The 18,375-nt window shown below is 39.5% G+C and overlaps 1 protein-coding gene across 1 annotated transcript in view; it reads left to right on the top strand.

Annotated features, from left to right (window-relative positions):
* The window catches only part of cntn4 (contactin 4), a 222,764-nt gene that overhangs the window by 54,874 nt on the left and 149,515 nt on the right, over nt 1-18,375 (top strand). Inside the window, exon 3 of the mRNA XM_050038775.1 lies at nt 10,991-11,123. Within this exon, the coding sequence (XP_049894732.1) occupies nt 10,991-11,123 (133 nt within the window). The remainder of the gene's footprint in view (nt 1-10,990; nt 11,124-18,375) is intronic.

Here is an 18,375-nt window from a genome sequence, read left to right as displayed (position 1 = left end):
CACAATATTAATTTTTAAATCAAAACATCAAAGAAGCAGAAAGGATCAAAAGTACAAATCCAATCAAGGAAAAAAAGTGCATAAAAGAAGCCCTCTAAAAGAGAAAAATAAAAATGAAAATGGGAAACTATCATAGCATCACATTAAATAGCACTGTATCATTCAGGCCCTTAGGAGAATGATTGTAAAGTGTAGCTCCAATGCTTCCTTTAGAAGAACTTTTTCAAAGCCAGTGACGTATTTGTCTCATTTTGAGAATGTTTTGATTTTCATTTGTTGTGATAGTTGTCTCAGGTGTTTGGAAATGGACTCAGGAGTTTTATGTCCCTTTTTGATTGATTGTTACAGGCTGTTGTTTCACATCGACTTTCCCGATAATTTATTTTCTGAAACTCTTCAGCATTCATTTCTCTTAAGTTCCGTCTTCTGTGTGTGTGTTCACAGCTGATAAATGCTGAAGCATGCACATCAAACTCTAATTATACAATTTCATTTCCACTGCTGTAGGGGTTGTGTCACTGTTTTCTGTTTACAATTAAAGAGGCAATCAGTTTTTGGAACATGATGTACATACACTTGACTGGAACCAGGTTCGACCTCATCGCCTGATAAAGTTTGCTAACTGAAGTCATGATTGTCCGTCTGTCTATGTACATCCTGGCCATTCATGTTCATAGAAATGCAGTTATTATTACCTGACAGTATGTCACTAAAATGGAAATAATACACACGCAGAAAAACAAAGAGTTCAGTTTGAGTGTGTGTGTGTGTGTGTGTGTGTGTTCAGTGAACAAAGTCATGGAACATTTATCTTCAAAAACCTCAGCTCAGGTAGAGATTTAATGATACCTGATATAATAGTGAAATGTCTGAGAAGGCAAAAAGGGTACAGAAGTATAAAAAAGTGCAGAATAAAAAGGTCTATGATCTTGAGATGAATAGCAGCCTGTAAATGTTTAAAGTACCAAAATAAATACAGAAGTCGACTATAATACATTCAGATGAGAGAAAGAATCCTCACACTGTCACAGAGGAAAGTGAGAACCGTAACGATCAAAGACTTTCCCCACTTCTCTACATATTTTTCATCCCATTTAAGAGTTAGAAATCTTGGAATGTCACCATAATGTAGGCACCAGCCAATTTCCAGAGTGCTGAGGGTATTCCCTGTGGCAGTAACCCGGTGCTTTGGGCTGACATGTTTCTCCCACAGAGTCGCATGCAGATTACCAGGTTGTAGCAGTGAGAAGAGAAACAGCCCGTTGCAGGTGTGCAAGGCCTACTGGGAGGCCCTGTAAAGGTACCTGAGTGTAAGAGAAACATAGGGTTAGGATTTTAATGGTGACCTACTTCTGTTCTGTTCAGCACAGATCCGCTGCATGAGGACATGCTAAACAGCCTCCTCTGGGCTGGATGAGAGGAAAGTTTCCAGCTGCCTCTGCTCACAAAGAACTGAAGCAAAGTTGGGGTTAGCCTCATACATATTGTACATAAATCTGGATCTGGACAGGTACGAACAGCATCCGAACAGCATCCAGAGTTGTAACTCTGAGAACCCAAATTAAAACATACTTACACACATTACCACAATCAACAGGACGTAGTCAGTGGCCACGCCCCAAAATGACTTTCACTCATCCAAGCCAAATAACTGGGACCAGAAGCATGGTGACAAAGTGACTACTTGCAAGGCTAGTTGGTGAGCTGTTGTAGCTAGCCAGGCTAGTGCTAATCCAGCCCGTTCTTAATACCAGGCGCATCAAATGCGGCACCTTGGTCAGTAGCTGTCAGTAGTTGATTCCGTTGCACAAGACACCGTTTAGCGTCTGCATGAGAAGCACTGGGCTTTCAGCTAATTCCAGTAGTTTTGGCGATGAAACCCACTTTCCTGGTGAAACAGAAGTTTATTTTGAAAAGACACAATGTAAATAATGAGCAGAAATTGACTTGCCGTCCCAGAGTATCAAAAATTGATGCTGAAGGGATACCTAGAGTGTCTCTGAAATGTAGGGCCACTGACCAAGCTGCCGTTTTTGATGACTTGGTAGTGAAAATTTGTTGGCTAATCAGTCACAGATTACAAAAGAGATAAATAAAGTTTTCTCTTTTTTGTCCCTCTCCATTGTTCAGTTTACTGCACCCCTGACATTTTGTTCATCATTGCACTACATTTATTTTAGTGAAAATACCGCTTGGCTTATGGGACAGTAAGTAAATTCAGTTTATTTAAGAGACACATTTCAGTCGCCATTTGTACTACTGACCAGAGTTGGGTATAACGTGGTACAAAGTAAAGTCCATTCTCACTGAGGGCGAATATCCGCGCGGATTATTCTCGCGGAAAAATATGAAAGTTGATTTCATGGGTTCTTATGGAAGTTTGCACACCGAGGCGGAACTTTCGTGCGGTGAAAAAAGTTTCTGCCCAGACTTTGACCCCCCGCGGAATTCGCCGGCGGAACTAAACAGCTGGGCCAATGAAATTGTTTGTTTATAGTTGCGCAGACCGGCCCTGCGTTCCAAATCGCATACTTCTACTATATACTTTTAGTATGTACTGCAGCTGCCCTTAAAAAGTATGTAGTGTAGTATGCAGTATACATGTAGTATGCATACTATTGGGACACACTACATCCGCCATCACATTGCTCCCTGAACTCCAACCCTCTTGCTCACTTCCGCCGCCGTCCGTAGCACCACATTTGAATATTTTGTGTTGTTGTACTTCGGAGATGCAGCAAATCTCCTCTCGTCGAGCCCGCCATAGTCGTGCATACCGTCGGAGGTGCCGGAGAGCTGTGTTGCTGTTATGTCGTAATGTATGTTGTTGTTTCTAATAAACTGACGTGTTCACGTAAACAGTCCCAAGCCTATTATTAGTGACCTGTCTATTGAACTAGTCACCAGTAGGCATATTAACCCCCTTCACACATAGCTCTCTGTTGCTGGCAGATGTTTGATGTTAAATATATTTACAGCTATGCAGCTGCTGGCACTATATTCTGTCTGCACGTGAAGCAGCCTTACATTCACATTACTTTTATTTGTAGTGTAACATACTTGCACATTCTTACTACATTACTTAATATGTATTTGACTTTTACTATTTATATATTTACTAGTCTATACTGCTCATACCTGGCCCATAGTGTATTCATATTTAGTCATATTCATTCATTATTTATACCACACTTACACCACTGCCTATACTGGTAGAATCTTCTATATTGTAGTCATAGTTGAACCCTAACATTGATTATACTATAATCACAATAAAGTTGAATGTTGTAACCGTGTTCTTGCAAAACTGTATGATATGTGACAGTATATAATCAGATCATTGCAGTCCTAATATGTAGTGTCTTAGTATCTCAAATTAAATAAACCATGTATGAAAGGAAGTGTGGGCGTTGGTTGTACACGCAGCTCAGTAAGTGTGACGTAACTTCCGCTGCGCAAAGGATTGTGGGTCAGAATGGCCAAAGAAGCATGCTGACATGCATACTGCGAAATATGGCCGGATGTAGTAGAACATCCTGGTACTTTTGGCATACTGCATCTGACATACTATGTATTGGGACACACTAATTCTTTTTCTGGCATACTAAATAGTATGGTAGTATGGGTATTGGAACGCAGGGCTGGAGAGTCCGAAATCCAGTCAGGCAGGACAGTATGGGAGAAAGGTTGATAATTTCACAGCACCACGTCCTTTTTGATAACAGACAGGATGATTTTATGAACAATGAATTAAAGGACAATGTCTGGCAGGCCATTGTCCAGCTTGGTGGCTGCGGTGAGAGTGGTAAGTGCTAAAGAAAGTTGATGTTGACGCTTGTTAAACGTTAGCTTGCTAGCTCGCTGCCGCTGCTGCTGCTGCTACTCTCGTCCATGTTCATCCGCACCCGTTCACGCAGCGCGGACTTGGAACACAACAACGGGAAATTCCGCACCGCGTCCGTACCGCGCCTGTGTGTATGGTTTGAGCGCGGAAAGGCGCTGCGTGAATATTCCGCAAATCCGTCCCGCATTTCCGTATCGCGGCAGTGAGAATGAACCTTAACACGTTATACCCAACAAAGGCGTTAGAGTAATTTGATTACTTTTTGCAGTAACGAGTAACCTAATGCGTTAGTTTGCTGTTTGAGTAATCAAATACTTGAGTACATTTTCAAACAAGACATCAGTTAACGTTACTTCCCTTACTTTTAGAACGCTGGTCCTTCAGCTCCGAAACAGCAACGACTGTCGTTTGGTTCTAGTAACGGAGATAACGTTAAATCTATCAGTCTGAAAGAAGCCCCGGAGCTTGTGGCTCGCTACGTGGTAGAAGAAATGCTGCCATTGTCTACAGTGGAGTCTAAAAAAAAGGTGGAGGAGGACTCGCTGACAGACAGGTCAGACTCAGGAGGACTTGCATTATGCCTGGTACAAACTACACGACTTTTCTGCCTGTTCTGAAAGTCACTATGTCACATTACACGATTGTGCAGTCATAAAATCGTGCCGTGACTTGGCCAAGAGACATGACACACTACATGATGGTACTAGCCAATTATCCCCGGTCGTCCCTCACGATGTGTGTGATGTCATCGGGTTATTCTTGTCCTATTTTTATTACTTTTACTATTATTTGAGTCACTGTGTGTCTGTTCATGTGCCAGCCGACATGTTGTTGTAGTCACCTAAAAGCGTCAGCAGATGGCATGAGATTCATTTGAAGCGCCATACGTAATCATTCAAGCTACTGTATCCTCCACAGGAAGTTCTGACAAATGTTTCACAATAAAAGCCTATTTAGAAAATGGAGGGATTCTCTCAGCCGAGGTTATAAGGGGCTTTTAATTTCAAAGAAATTCAGGAAGTGTTGAGTTTGAAATGACGGCGCAATGTGTTAACTTTATAGTCCCTATAACTCAGGGAGTAAAGCAGTAAAGTAACTGGTTACTTTAAAAACAAGTAACACTGTAAAGTACTTTGATTACTTTTAAAGTAACCCTTACCCAACTCTGCTACTGACTCCTGTCTTAGAACGTTCTCCAAACCAATGCTCAGTTTTACTATATTAGGGGAAATCTGATCAAAGTGAATGTTGCACAAAGCTAATAAGCTACAACAGCAACCTTCCAAAGGTCAGATCTGTTCACCAATTTTATTTTATCTTCCCACAAGGTTTTTCTTTTGGCTCAATAAGCTTTTATAGCACCCCTGTTTTTCAAAAGCTTTTATTAATATTAATACCCAAATATAAAGCAAGCTTTATTATTTGATTAATGTAGTTATCTGATTCAAACATTGTTATTTTGTATCCTTCAACGACTTGGAAAATAATTTTAAGGATGTTGTTTGTTGAACTCCAGCATAAGCCACACCCATTTCCAACCAAATCCAATAACAGATTTAACACACAGATATAGATGCAGATATCAGGTTTGTGTTCCACCCCTACTATGTATGCAGCCAACACCCCTACTGTTGTTATGCTTTGAAAAATTGCACACTAACAACAAGAGCCAAAGGGAGCATAATGCCTGCATGATGACTGGATTAAGATAAATATACCTCATAATCTAAACTGCATGTGTAAAAAGATATACAATATTTGCTAATGTCTATTTAGCACATGATATATATGATTTGGGATATAACCACAATAAATGTGCTGGAGATGTTTTCACTGATATTTTCACAGCATGTCCCACTGAATGTAGCTCTTATGATTTATGAGAAATAAATATATTAATCTTCGTTGAATATAAAATTGAGTGATGTAGGATCTCCGTCACTTTATCAACTGACACAGAACATTGTTTTTTTACTCTGACAGGTGTGGATTAATGGAGCCATTGTAGCCTGTTGGGGACATTAGCTTCTTTTTTCACAGCTGGGGTTTGTTTTTCGGCGCCTCAGCCCCCAATTCCAACTCTTTTGTGTTTTCATGAGTGAGTGGAGATAATACGGAGAAACATATTCTCTGCCATTTTCTACCTTTTACATAAGGTTAAAAGCGTTCTTGTTGCTGATAGTGGATGCACAACAAGGTTTGTTAAGTGCATTTCTGTTGGAAAGCCCTTGAGTCATGCCACAATTGCAGTCACAAAATAGCTATCGAATGCGACCATGCCTGCTATTGTGAGACAGCCAGTATTATCTTTTGCTATAAATGGTGCACTGTTGCATGTTGGCAATGAACACACAGTCAATTCATTTTTGCCCAAGAATTTATGAGGTTACAACAAGCACAGTGGGCTGTTTGTAACCAAAATATTGAAAAGTTGTCCGACAGATAAGATTTGTTGTGTCCTTGAACGAGCTAAGTAATTACTACTGCATGATCGGAAAACAACTAACACATGCCAGAAATAATTAGGAGGAAAAAAGATGAGCAAGAATGTTGCTGTATTGTTTTAAATCCTCTTTTGGAGAGATGTTGGTTAATGGCTGAAAGCCATTTTTGAGCTAAACTAAGCAGCACACAGAGCTGTGGTCATGATTACAATTGAAAATACGGAATCTATTGTGTGATCAATTTGTTTTTCAGCCAGCCAAGCTATATGCAATGGCATAAGCTCTGACAGCATCAATGGCTGGATCTACATACAGAGATTCATTCCTTGGTGTTTTTAATAGAAGCCTTTGTCCTTATGATATCAGCCTCCAGATTTACTCTGATTGCATGTTTGTCAGAGGTCATGCTTTTAAATGCCGTGTTCGGTTTGGCATAAAAAAAAAGAATAACTTACCCCATACTAGAATTAGCATGATGTTTGAATGCTTCCTGAGGATTGTAAGCTTACTCAGATGCTGTATAAATGTAAGGTGTGCAGGGAGACATTCCCTTGAATTAGATTGCCTGTTGAGCAGTTCTTTGAATTATGCATTACCCTGTGCATGCCATCCTATATGGCTCTGCATAGATCTGTCACTGCTTTCGCAACACAATGCTGAACTTTCTGGTTCTTAAAAGTTTCTGTAGTTTGGAGACAAATGACTGGTTGCCATTTCCATTGTAGAGGCAATACAAAAGACCTTTGTCATTGCAACACATTCTCACTCCCAACTCATCAGATACTATACTACTATACTCAATGCTTGGTCAGTGGCCCTACAAGTCTAACTATATTGTCTAGGTACCCCTCCAGCAAAAAAACCAAAACCAAAAAACAAAAAACAAAACATCATGGTTTGGCTTAAAATAAGTATGTTTCTTATTTTCCAGAGTTTGTTTGACCTATCAGCCTCCAGTCCCGCCCACCCTATGTGGACTCTCTCTTGCTTGTGGAGAGTTGTACAGTAGTTATAGAGATATTCTAACCTGGTTAAGAGTAAGTAGTGAGTACTAAAGATGTATTGACAAACAACCAAACAGCCTAGGTTTTCACCCCCAATAAAGAGGAAAAGACACAAACCATGAATAAAGATGTTTTAAGACCTGCCAAAATAAATTCAAGATCTTATTTACATTTCATTATTTTTTGTATAATCTATTGCAAAAGTCTAACAACTACATTTATTACATTGCATACTTTTGCAGTATTACAGTATTGTAGAGTTTATGGTTTGCCTTAAAAGAAGAAAAAAAATATACATATATAAAGATACATATTGTAACATATGCAAAAAATAAAACTCTATTACCAAAAAAAAGAAGTAAATTAGAATTAAATCATAATCACAGCAACAGCAAAACATACAAATATTTACCTAAAAATATGAATTAAAGCAAATAATTAAATTATTAAATGAGCAACTCATGGATTTGATTCATCATCCATGTAATCATTTAGTCCGTCTGTTAAACATCTGACTGCCTTCATTCATAGTCATTTGAGTTCCCTCAGTAATTACACTTGGACAGTTAAAGTGTGTTGGGTTCAGCAATAATTGAGGAGAGGTACTCAAAATGAATCAGATGAATCATCTTCAGTTCTGATATACTGTATACTGTGGAGCCCGGCAGATTGGGGTGTATTTCATTTTCCTGAGGAACACTCGATGAAGCTGCAGTGTGAGACTGAAGAACACTTCCTGCGGCCTGCCCTGTCTGGGCATGCATTATTTGACATGGTACGCATCAGGATACTGTAAAAGCTAATGATTGTTCTGTATCCTGCTTAGTTTCGATGTAATGTTAACAGCTTTCTAACACCTGAAGTTCTCTTCAGATTGATTTACCATGGGTAACTTCCTGGTCAAGAAAGGCTTTGTGAAGCCATATTCTGCACCACTTTAATAAGCATGGAAACTCAATAAGGAAGTGGGAAGGGCTGAAAAAAATGAATTGACATCCTGATAATATATTAATGTCGTCATCCGGCCTTAACTCCCGCACTTATAGGCCATGATTCAGCTGTACTGTGGCTCTGTGAGGGCTCTAGAGCTCATTACACACACAGCATAATCAGACCAGCAGTCACTTCTCATCTTCTACTGTAGATTGAGACCTAATCTGTACCCCATTTCACTAAATGCTGCCTGATTTTCTCATTTCAGCAGTTAAAGCTGTAGTTGGTAGCGTTTATGAAAAAGAAAAAGAAAGAAAACTCAACCTCTTGTCATATTTGCTGAAACTGTCACTATATCCACATATTGATACATGAAACAGATAATGTGTGAAAAAAATAATGTTCCTCCTCATGGTGCTTTTAATGGTATTTGCAAGAATCCATCACAAGTGAATGAAAACAAGCAGTCAGAGGCAAAGAGCTTTTGACATAGCTGTCAGTTATGTCAATCACTGCTCATAAACTGCAGTCAAACCAAGCAGCACGAATCAAATATGAATCAAGATGCTGTTACTGCATTGCTTATTTCTTGCCTCAGATGTTTTCAGAAACATATTTTAATTGGAGCAGACTTCTTATTTTACAGCAAAACAGTACACTCAAATATGCTCCTGCAAATATTTGAGGTGAGAAATAGGCAATGCAGTAACTGAGTCTTGATTAGTATTTGATCAGCGCTGCCTAGTTTGACAGTATGACAGCAGTTCACAAGGCAGTGATTGACATGACTGATGGCTGCATTACAGACTCCTCGGCTCTGATTGGTTGTTCTCGTTTACCTGTGGTGGATTCTTGCAAATGCCATTAGAAGCAGTACGAAATGTTTCACAGACTCTGATGCACTACTTTGTTGATATACTAACAGTTTCAGCAAATATGACAAAACGTATTATAAAAAAATTGCCAACTGAAGCCTTAACTGCTTTTAGCAGTTCTGGTTAGATGCTAAACTGCATTTTGTTGTTTCAGTACTGGAACTCTGTGCAATAACAATCAAGTTGAATCTAAACTAATTTCACCCTAACTACTGAAACATACATGGTATATAGTACATTTAATTCTATTTGCCACAGTAAAGGTACGGTTACATTACACTGCAGTTCTATGAAGCCAATACTCATAGAACTGCAAATCTGTCTTACTCATATGGCAAGTTTTCTTCTTGTATAATCTTGGAACAGGTCAGAGACATTAAGTTGTGGGGTTGTCTGTCTGTCCGTCCGTCCGTCCGTCCGTCCGTCCGTCCTATTCTCTTGAATGCAATATTTTAAGAACACCTTGAGGGAATATTTCCAAATTTGGCACAAACCTCAACTTGGACTCAAGGATGAACTGGTTAGAATTTGGTGGTCAAAGATCAAGGTCACTGTGACCTTGCATCTGTCTCATTCTCATAAACGCAATATCTCAAGACCTTTGAGGGAGTTTCCATGAATTTGGCACAAACGTCTGCTTGGACTCAAGAATGAACTGATTAGAATTTGGTGGTCAAAGGTCAAGATTTCTGTGATCTCACATGTTTTGGCCATAACTCAAGAATTCATACGCTAATTATAACAAAATATCACACAAATGTCTAAAATAATAAAATGATTAAGTTATGACATTTTTTTCCCCCCAAAAGGTTAAAGGTCATTTTCACTGTGTGACATCATATGTTCTTCAAAAAAAATTATTACGCAATGCAATAACTCAGGGCCAGTAATGGAAGGATAGTGAACTGGTGACACTAATCTTGAAACTGTGCTGATTGTGTAGAAAATGTGTGCTGCTGAGGTGAAGATGTGTGTGAAGAATCCAAGTTTTCACAGATATGGATATAAACTGTGAGTGCAAATTGACTGGGTTGCAGAGGTATACAACCGAGAAGCTGTAATTTTAGTTCTTTTTCTTTCTATTTTTGTAGCTTAGTGTAGCATTAACACTGCTGTTTAGTTTGACAAATTTGAACAGGAATACATGCTTTATAAAGCAAAATTAATTTTGGTTCATCCTCTTCATCTTCAATTCTTTTCTAGATTTCACATTGGCAAAGTAAAATCCAAGATCTGTGTTTGCTTTCAACAAGGGCAAATTAATATAAATATGCAGGCTGATAACAGATAGCAGCAAATCTGCATTCTGGTCACCTCAACTTTAAAGAATAACAACAATTAAGGTATGACAAAGAAAATAGAGTGATTATGTCTGTTCATTTCCCTTATCTTTAAAGTGTCATTGATACTTTCTAAAGCCATGCACAAGAAACACACTGTGATAATGGGGCCTTAATGGAGTAACTGAGACTTCTGTTGTGTCATTTACAACAAAGAGCTCTAACCACATGAAACCAGCTGATTACACCTCTGCATGGACACATAATCCTAACATCGCTGAGCAGATAAATAAATAAATGAACAAATAAAAGCAGGTTGACAGAAGTAAATGAAGGCATTTTCCCAGACAATTGTTCAACATAAATCAGGCGCTATATCCTATTACCACCTAAATAGCTGTTGAAGACACGTCTCACTTCAAATCATTCTTCGCAGTGCCGTGGTGTTGTGACAGGCCGTTCAAATTGATATGCTTTGTCTGCTTGCGGTTTTGCCCTTCTAAATGCTTAAAGCAGTATCAACCTGTTTGTGCCACTGACTAATTAGCTTTTTTACAAACAGCCCGTTGTCTAAGTTTGAAGTCAGTTGTGTTTCCTTGTTGTCCTACAGAGAGCAGTGTCCTGCAGAGTCCTGCCTTCACCAAGCAGCCCGGCAGCATTGTGTATCCTGTGGAGACTGTGGAGAAGAACAGGGAGGTGGTGTTCAGCTGTGAAGCCCAAGGAAGCCCACCACCTATCTACCGGTGAGTATGTAACTGCAGGGTATCATCTGTCCCCCTCTGCACGTCGTTCCTCCCCATCAATGCTGCTTGCTATTATACAACTGACTTTGCAAGCATGCCTCGTTTTCTGACAACCTATCACAGACAAATGTCTCCATCTTGTCTTAAACAATCCCTCTTCATGTGCTGTATAAAAAAATGGATATAGCCATCATGATGTCACCAAATGGTTTGTGGACTCCCATTTTGAAGGCTCAAGTTTGGCATTTTGGCCGTCGCGATCATGGATTTTTGAAGCCAGAAGTCACTGTATTTGAACAGGGGGGTCTATATCGATTGATTTACTCGTGGAGCCAGCCTCAAGTGGCCACAAGTGGACTTGCAGTTTTTGACACGTGCAAGTTGACTCAATTTTTTTTAGCCCTGGAATTCGCAGCTTGCTGTTTTCATGTTTGCAGCTTTGAATAACGATAATAGACAACTGTTGGAAAACCTAAATAACTACAATATAAATCCTTTGACATAATGAAGTGTAATTCATGTTGTTTCCAACTCAACCAAAAAGTGAGAGGCAGAAATACTGTGGAGTAAAAATACTTCCAGAAAAGTAAGTCATTTGTTGCGATTGATGAATCAAAGTATAAGAAGTATTTAATATTGTAGCTATTCAAGGTAATGCAAATTCTAATCACTTACACTATTTGGTAGTTGAATGTATAATAATGCATATATATATTATCTAAATCCCATAGCCCAATATATCTTTCTTCTCTCTGCTATAGAACTTTGTTCTTGTTCAAAACTATTAAAAACACATCAGTGAGCCACACTGCTGCACTGGGTGACATGTTTTATCATTATGATGAACACTGGCACAGTAATTTGTTCTTAATCAATCCTATATAGCTGACCTGTTACCAGAGCACTCAGGAGTGCTCTAAATTTGTATTAATCCACTGCTGAAAAAGCCAGCATTTACTTTGTTTGAGCAAGGTTTGCTAAACACGACAATGCCTAGCTGTTTAAAGATTTTTTTTTTTTGCGTTTTTTTTAATAAATGATAGAGATGAAAGTAATGTATTGTGACCCATTTAAAATAATGTAGGTGGAATGTATGGAGTTCTGGCTAAGAACCAGTGACAGGGCAGGGAAGGCTGAATGTAGTAAGTGATAAACCAACACATTGTTTTGGTCTTTTCCTGGGATTTGTTGACAATAATCAAACTTATCATTTAGATCTTTCCAGTAATGGTGGCATAAAAATCTTAAAATTTGATGATTTGTGGCCACTTCAGGTCATGGCCCACAGTTTATCAAATTATCTCCTTCTTCAGCATCAACAGTAATTCAGATAATTATTGCCTGTACATCAGTGGTTAAGTGCAAACAGGAGCTGCGTGTAATGCCCGTGCAGGCTGTCGTTTTGTGTCTCAGATTTGCCTAAATATGAACAAATAAAGATGTGAAAAAATGCAGGCACCAGTAGTCACACCTGTCTCACCCACAAACTCCATTGCAATATTAAAATCCTTGTTTACATCACTCAATCAATCACTTGTCACATAAATACAAGGTACACCTCCAGTGAAATGCAATCCCGTCAGCTCCTTCAACTTGTGCATTGCAATTTAGTCCCTTTTTGCCGATTCTTACATTGCAGGCTACAGCTTGACAAGTGTTAAATGTTTCTGGATGCTTCTGGTAATCCATGGACACAAAAAGCACCACCAACACTTGCAAAATAGACATATGAGCATAAATTTAGCACAATCTTAGCAGAGCTGATAGAGAGGAGAGTGGAAACGTCCACCCCTACATATATGTCATCATGCACAAATGTGTGCATGATGACATATATGTGTATATATATTGTGTACATATGCATAAGCATATGGAAACAGTAGTGCCAAAGCCAAAGACCATCACAAATGGAAATAAGAAACATGGGGAGAGGCAAAATTAATTAGAAAATCTTTGGTTTGTTGATTTTAAAGTATGTTTTTGACAGTATTAGGCATGGGATGTCCAATTCATGTTTTTTCTGTGGATGGTGACACGACCTTATGCGTTTAGAGATGTTTGTGGTGTGTTGAAAGCACATGAACATACAGGCAAAAACAAGCAAACAGCTTATAATTGTAAAAACCTTTTTTTCATTAAAAAAAAAAAAAAAAAAAAAAAATGACAAACCAAATAGCCTAGGAATCACTTTAGTTTGTTTATTGTAAAACAGACAAACAAACAAACAAACAAACAAAAAAAGCTGGCTTTTAGTGGGAAAGTTTGAGATGCTTCTCATCGCCTAATTTCATGATTTTTTCATAAAACTGTCATTTTTATTTTATTTTATTTATTTATTTAGCTTATTTCATCTAATTCATATAGAAGTAAAAATAAAAACTAGAAAGGGTAAAAGGGTTGTCCAAACAATGCACAGTCTTCTGGAGTGTTTAATTAGCCTACTGTAATTCCTTAGAAAGAATACAGAGTCATTACGGAGGTATGGATTTGCAGCTTTCTCATCTGACACAGTAACTAAAAAGATGACCCGTACATGACATATCAGTATTGTTTTTTGATCCCAGTGTAATCCATACACTCGACATGACACTTTTGCTCTAAAACCAGAAACCAGAAAGTTTCTTATCTGACAAAGCCTGAAGCTGACCCTGTGGCAATGAATTGGAATTTTTGTGGACTCAGAGTGTTTGGAGCCTGTACTTTCAAATGTGCTTTACTTCACTGTAGTCTTAATAGTAATGACGCAGAGATAGTGTCAGTATCCTGTAATGTCCTACTGGGTATTGTCATTTGTCCTCAGATTCAGTCTCCAATTCACCCTGAATGAAATTGCTCCAGGATTTGTCTCTTGATGCAGCAACAAGAGAGTCTTGGCTCTGTTGTTTCTAGCTTTAGAAAAGACTTGTTCATCCTCGCGAGTCAGGCTTGAGCTGATCAGGATCATAGGAATGTGTTACATGATTTCTATTTTGTGGTGGATTTTCGCTTCAGCCCCCTGCTGGAAACATGTCTTGTCTATAGCCTAGGAATGCCTGTTAAGCTTAGCATGCACCCAGATCATATGTCTTTTTTTCCTGCCACTGAGTTCAAAGAGCAGATCTTTTTTCTCTCTTTATTTCCTCCTTGCATGGACCATTAGTCTATTGAGAGAGTGCTGTGTTGTGTTGCTGCATCTCTGGCAAGTAAAAGTTCAAATCAATCATGTTTGCTCACTGAAATTGCTGGGGTGAGATTTGGAAGGATTGGTACATTTAATACTTGGGATTGGGCCAGCTTAGACGATGACCTAATCAGCTGTTTCCTGTCAAGGTCGCCGCGCGGCCCTGTCACAGCGGCTGCTGCCTTCTAAAGATGTGTTGCAGCGGGAGGACAACAGCTAAATCATGTTCAAAGTTCATTAACTGCACGGCAGTAAACTGTGACAGTTTGAGCTGCAGTGTTTACATTTAATGCCACAAGCGGATATATGTTCTCAGTATTGTTGCCACTAAACTTGAATGAAGAGGAACAAAAGGTATCATATTAAAATATGTAAGACAACATTAAGGTGAATGGTTAAAACTGCTTTTAATGAATATGGACTGAACTTGTATCGCCGCACCTTGGTGTGGTTTGAAACTCAGTGCAACCAAACTGATGGGTAGTCTTATTCCACACACCCATGTTAAACTCTGTCACGTATGGCTCTGTGACAGTCATTATGTAATGTGATGTATTTTGCTTAATGTATGGAGTACAAAAACAATATTGAAATCATTAGAAAGCTAATAATCCAACCTGGTCTCACTCCAAAGTGAGAAATCCAGCGCTCGGTCAGTGACTTCCAGCATCAGACAAGCCGTCCTTTCATGTCAGCATGATACGTGGCTGTTTGCCATTATTGTTTAATGGCGCTCGGCATCCTCAAGGGGAAATGGGGTGGGACAATAACGAGAGTTAAGACAACGGAAGTCCGAGTAGGGTAGGCAGGGTGGGTGGCGGAAGGGTCAAACAACCGTCGACTTTCACCCTGTTCTTTTTTCCTAAACCCAACTAAGTGCCAGTGTTGGCTAAACATAACCACGTGCGTTTGTTGTTAAAGGGAAAAAAAACTCAATTCGGCCTGTTGTACTGACATAATGCGTTTATTTTGAGAGACACTGTGTGCAAACGGTACATTTCTCTTGAAAACGGAAGTGTATTTGGAAAAATGACACCCAGCGCACACAACAAAGGAGGCTGCACCTCCACCACAGAGGCTTCAAAATAAAAGTAGACAACTGTACAGAATACTTAAAACTGCTAATACTTACCAAATTACGAATAGTTTCTAATTTGACTACAGAAAAACCTCTGGGACTGTCATATGTTTCTGCTATTGAGATTAAATTTTGACTTGTACTTTTATTTGATGTCTCTGTGTTGGAGCTGCGGCACCCTTTGGAGGAAATGTGTTTGTGAAATGAAGCAGATTATCTCAGTCAGCTATAGTGTTGAAAAGTTTTTGTTGTTGTTGCCATTTGTTTGTTTGTTGCTTTCCACATTTGATCCTTTGTGGTAAAGTAAACCCAGTGCACACTGTATGTAAATGCAAGCACACAATTGCCCACTAGGGGTGTTTTTTCAGAAAGGAAGCATTAAATGATTTAACCACAGGGTGCACAAACCAACACTAACATCACGACAAACTGTGAAATAACTACATAAATGAACAAAATCGGATAAGTTATGGAGCAGTTCACAATATGTACATTTTACACTGTCCACCGAATATCTGCTATAAGAGAGAGAAGGGGTCAGGAATAGGGGACTTGTGGCTGTGAGGCTGTTGATGCAGTGCTCTCTCATCGCTTGAGGCCTTCAGCTCTGTGAAGTCACTGCCACACTGGGCCGCCAGATAGTTGCAGGCCACTGGATAAGCAGGGTTCCCAGTGCAAATAGCATAGTGGTGTTCAGATACCTTGTCCCTCACTCCTGCTTCAGTTTGATCTGTGTGAAAACAGCCACAGGAGATCCAACCTGTAGACAATATGGGTGGTGTTCCAGTTCACAAAGATCCTTAAGAAAACCTAAAGTTTTTAAAATACTGCATTTTTTACTACATTTTACAGCTCATAAGGAGTAACCTAGCAGCTCTGAACATGGAGTGCCTTAAACTGATTTTGTGTGCCACATCCTACCAATGGATGAGGCCATGTTTTTTACATTTTAAAAGCTGATGTGTTCTGGCCATCAGGAAGTTTGGGAATTTTAGTAACACTCGTTGCTGAAACATGGACAGAAAGAGAAAACCTGTGGCTGGCAGTGCAGAGAATGTGCGCTGAACATAAAGTCTTAGCTAAATGACACTGCAAAGTGTGCTGAGATAACAGATTTATTCAAGCAGTCTGCAGGTGATGATGAGGACAGTGGAAAAGAGGCTGAAGCGTCAAAAAGGTGTGAGCAGGGAGCAGGTGCTTTGTCATGCTCGTATGTGTAAGTGTGATATAGTGTGAATTTAATAGGCCTTGTGTGATATTGTGTAAATATAGCGTTCTGTATGTGAATTTAGTTTGCTGTAAACATAGTGTGCTTTGTGTATATTTAGTGTGAGTATAGCCATGATGGAAGAAGTACTCAGATGTCAACAAAAGTGGTAATACCATAGTGTAGAGATGCAAGTAAAAGTCCTGCATTCTATATTTTATCTGAGTAAAAGTACAAATAAGTTCATATAATATCCTACAAATTAGCAGTTATGGTGGTTAGGTTTAAGAAGTGAAGCATGGTGAGGACATACCTTAAAATGACTCCAAGTCAACACATTCTCACTCCAGCCTTATCAACGTTTGGTCATGGACTTTCCACGTCCAGATTCGACGTGCAAGGTACCCTGGGTGTGTTGGTTGTTGATGTTCTGGGACACCATATCAAGTTCTGCCATTACATGCATCGTCTTTTTTTCAAAATACACTTCATTTTCACAGGAAATGTGACTTTTACATACTGTCTCTTTCAAAACAAACGCACTACGTCAGTACCACGAATGGACCTTTTTTTCCTTCAACAACAAACGCACGATTACATTTTGCCAACGTACCAACAGTTGGGTTAAGGCAACAAAAGCATGTGATAGGGTTTAGGAAAAAAGTGGGTGGTTGTTGGAGCCTTCCACCACCCCTCCCGCCCTCCATACTCTGACATTCACTGCCTAAACTTTCTTTCTTGTCCCCCTGTGTTTCCCCCTGACACCGCCTGGTGCCATTACACTACAACAGCAACTGATCGCGTGTCATGCTGACGTGAAAGGGCGGCTTTTTTCTTTGGTGTCTGATGCCGGAAGTTGAATTTCGATGACTTTGGAGTGAAAGTTCACAAGGTTTCAAACAGCCGTCACCTATAGAAAGTCCCAGGGGAAAGTCCATGGTTTTGTGACCCATCCAACACCCCAACCTGCCTTCTTACTGGACCGCTTGGGACTGCTTCCTTGTTCACTCCAATCAGCACATTGCTCATGTCGCAGCCTTATAAAATACATGTGTTATGCATAAATTGGGGTGCATTACTTTCTGCAGGAAAGATACAAACAGTTTACGAGAACAGCCTGCATTATCTTACTATATAATGACGAAAACTCTGTCTGTGTGGGTGTGTCTGTGTGTCTGTTCCATGTTTTTCTCCTCACTGACTTGGTCAGTCCATGTGAAATTTGGCACAGTGGTAGAGGATCATGGGAGGATGCGAATGAAGCAATATTACATCAATCGGCCAAAGGGGGGCGCTAAAGCAACCAATTGAAATGGCAAACTTTGAATGGGCATATCTTATGCCCTGTATGTCGTAGAGACATGAAACTTTGCACAGAGATGCCTCTCCTCATGAGGAACAAATTTACCTAAGAACCCATAACTTCCAGATTTTCCGCCATTTTGAATTTAAAAAATAAATAAAAAATTGATCTCTTCCTAGGAAGTTTGACTGATCTGCATGAAACTCGGTGAACATAATCTAGGGACCAATATCTAACGTTCCCTCTTGGCAAAAGTTGGAAAACTTACTAAAACTGAGCTTCTATAAGGCAATGAATATTGCGGAGGGCGTGGCTCATCACATAAAGGTGTATAACATCTCAAGGGTTTCACCGATCACCACGCAACTTTGTAGGCATATGACCTCACATATTCTGAGGGGACCCCTCCATTATTGACCCCATCAAACAAAATGGGGGCGCTAGAGAGCTAATTTCTTTTCTTGGCCTAACCACCATATCGATTTTTACTAAACTTGGTCGATA

This window comes from Epinephelus moara, chromosome 24 (assembly GCF_006386435.1).
Source record: "Epinephelus moara isolate mb chromosome 24, YSFRI_EMoa_1.0, whole genome shotgun sequence".
NCBI classification, from domain to species: domain Eukaryota; kingdom Metazoa; phylum Chordata; class Actinopteri; order Perciformes; family Serranidae; genus Epinephelus; species Epinephelus moara.
Note: the sequence above shows the minus strand (reverse complement) of the source record. Positions and strands in the feature narration are given on the sequence as shown.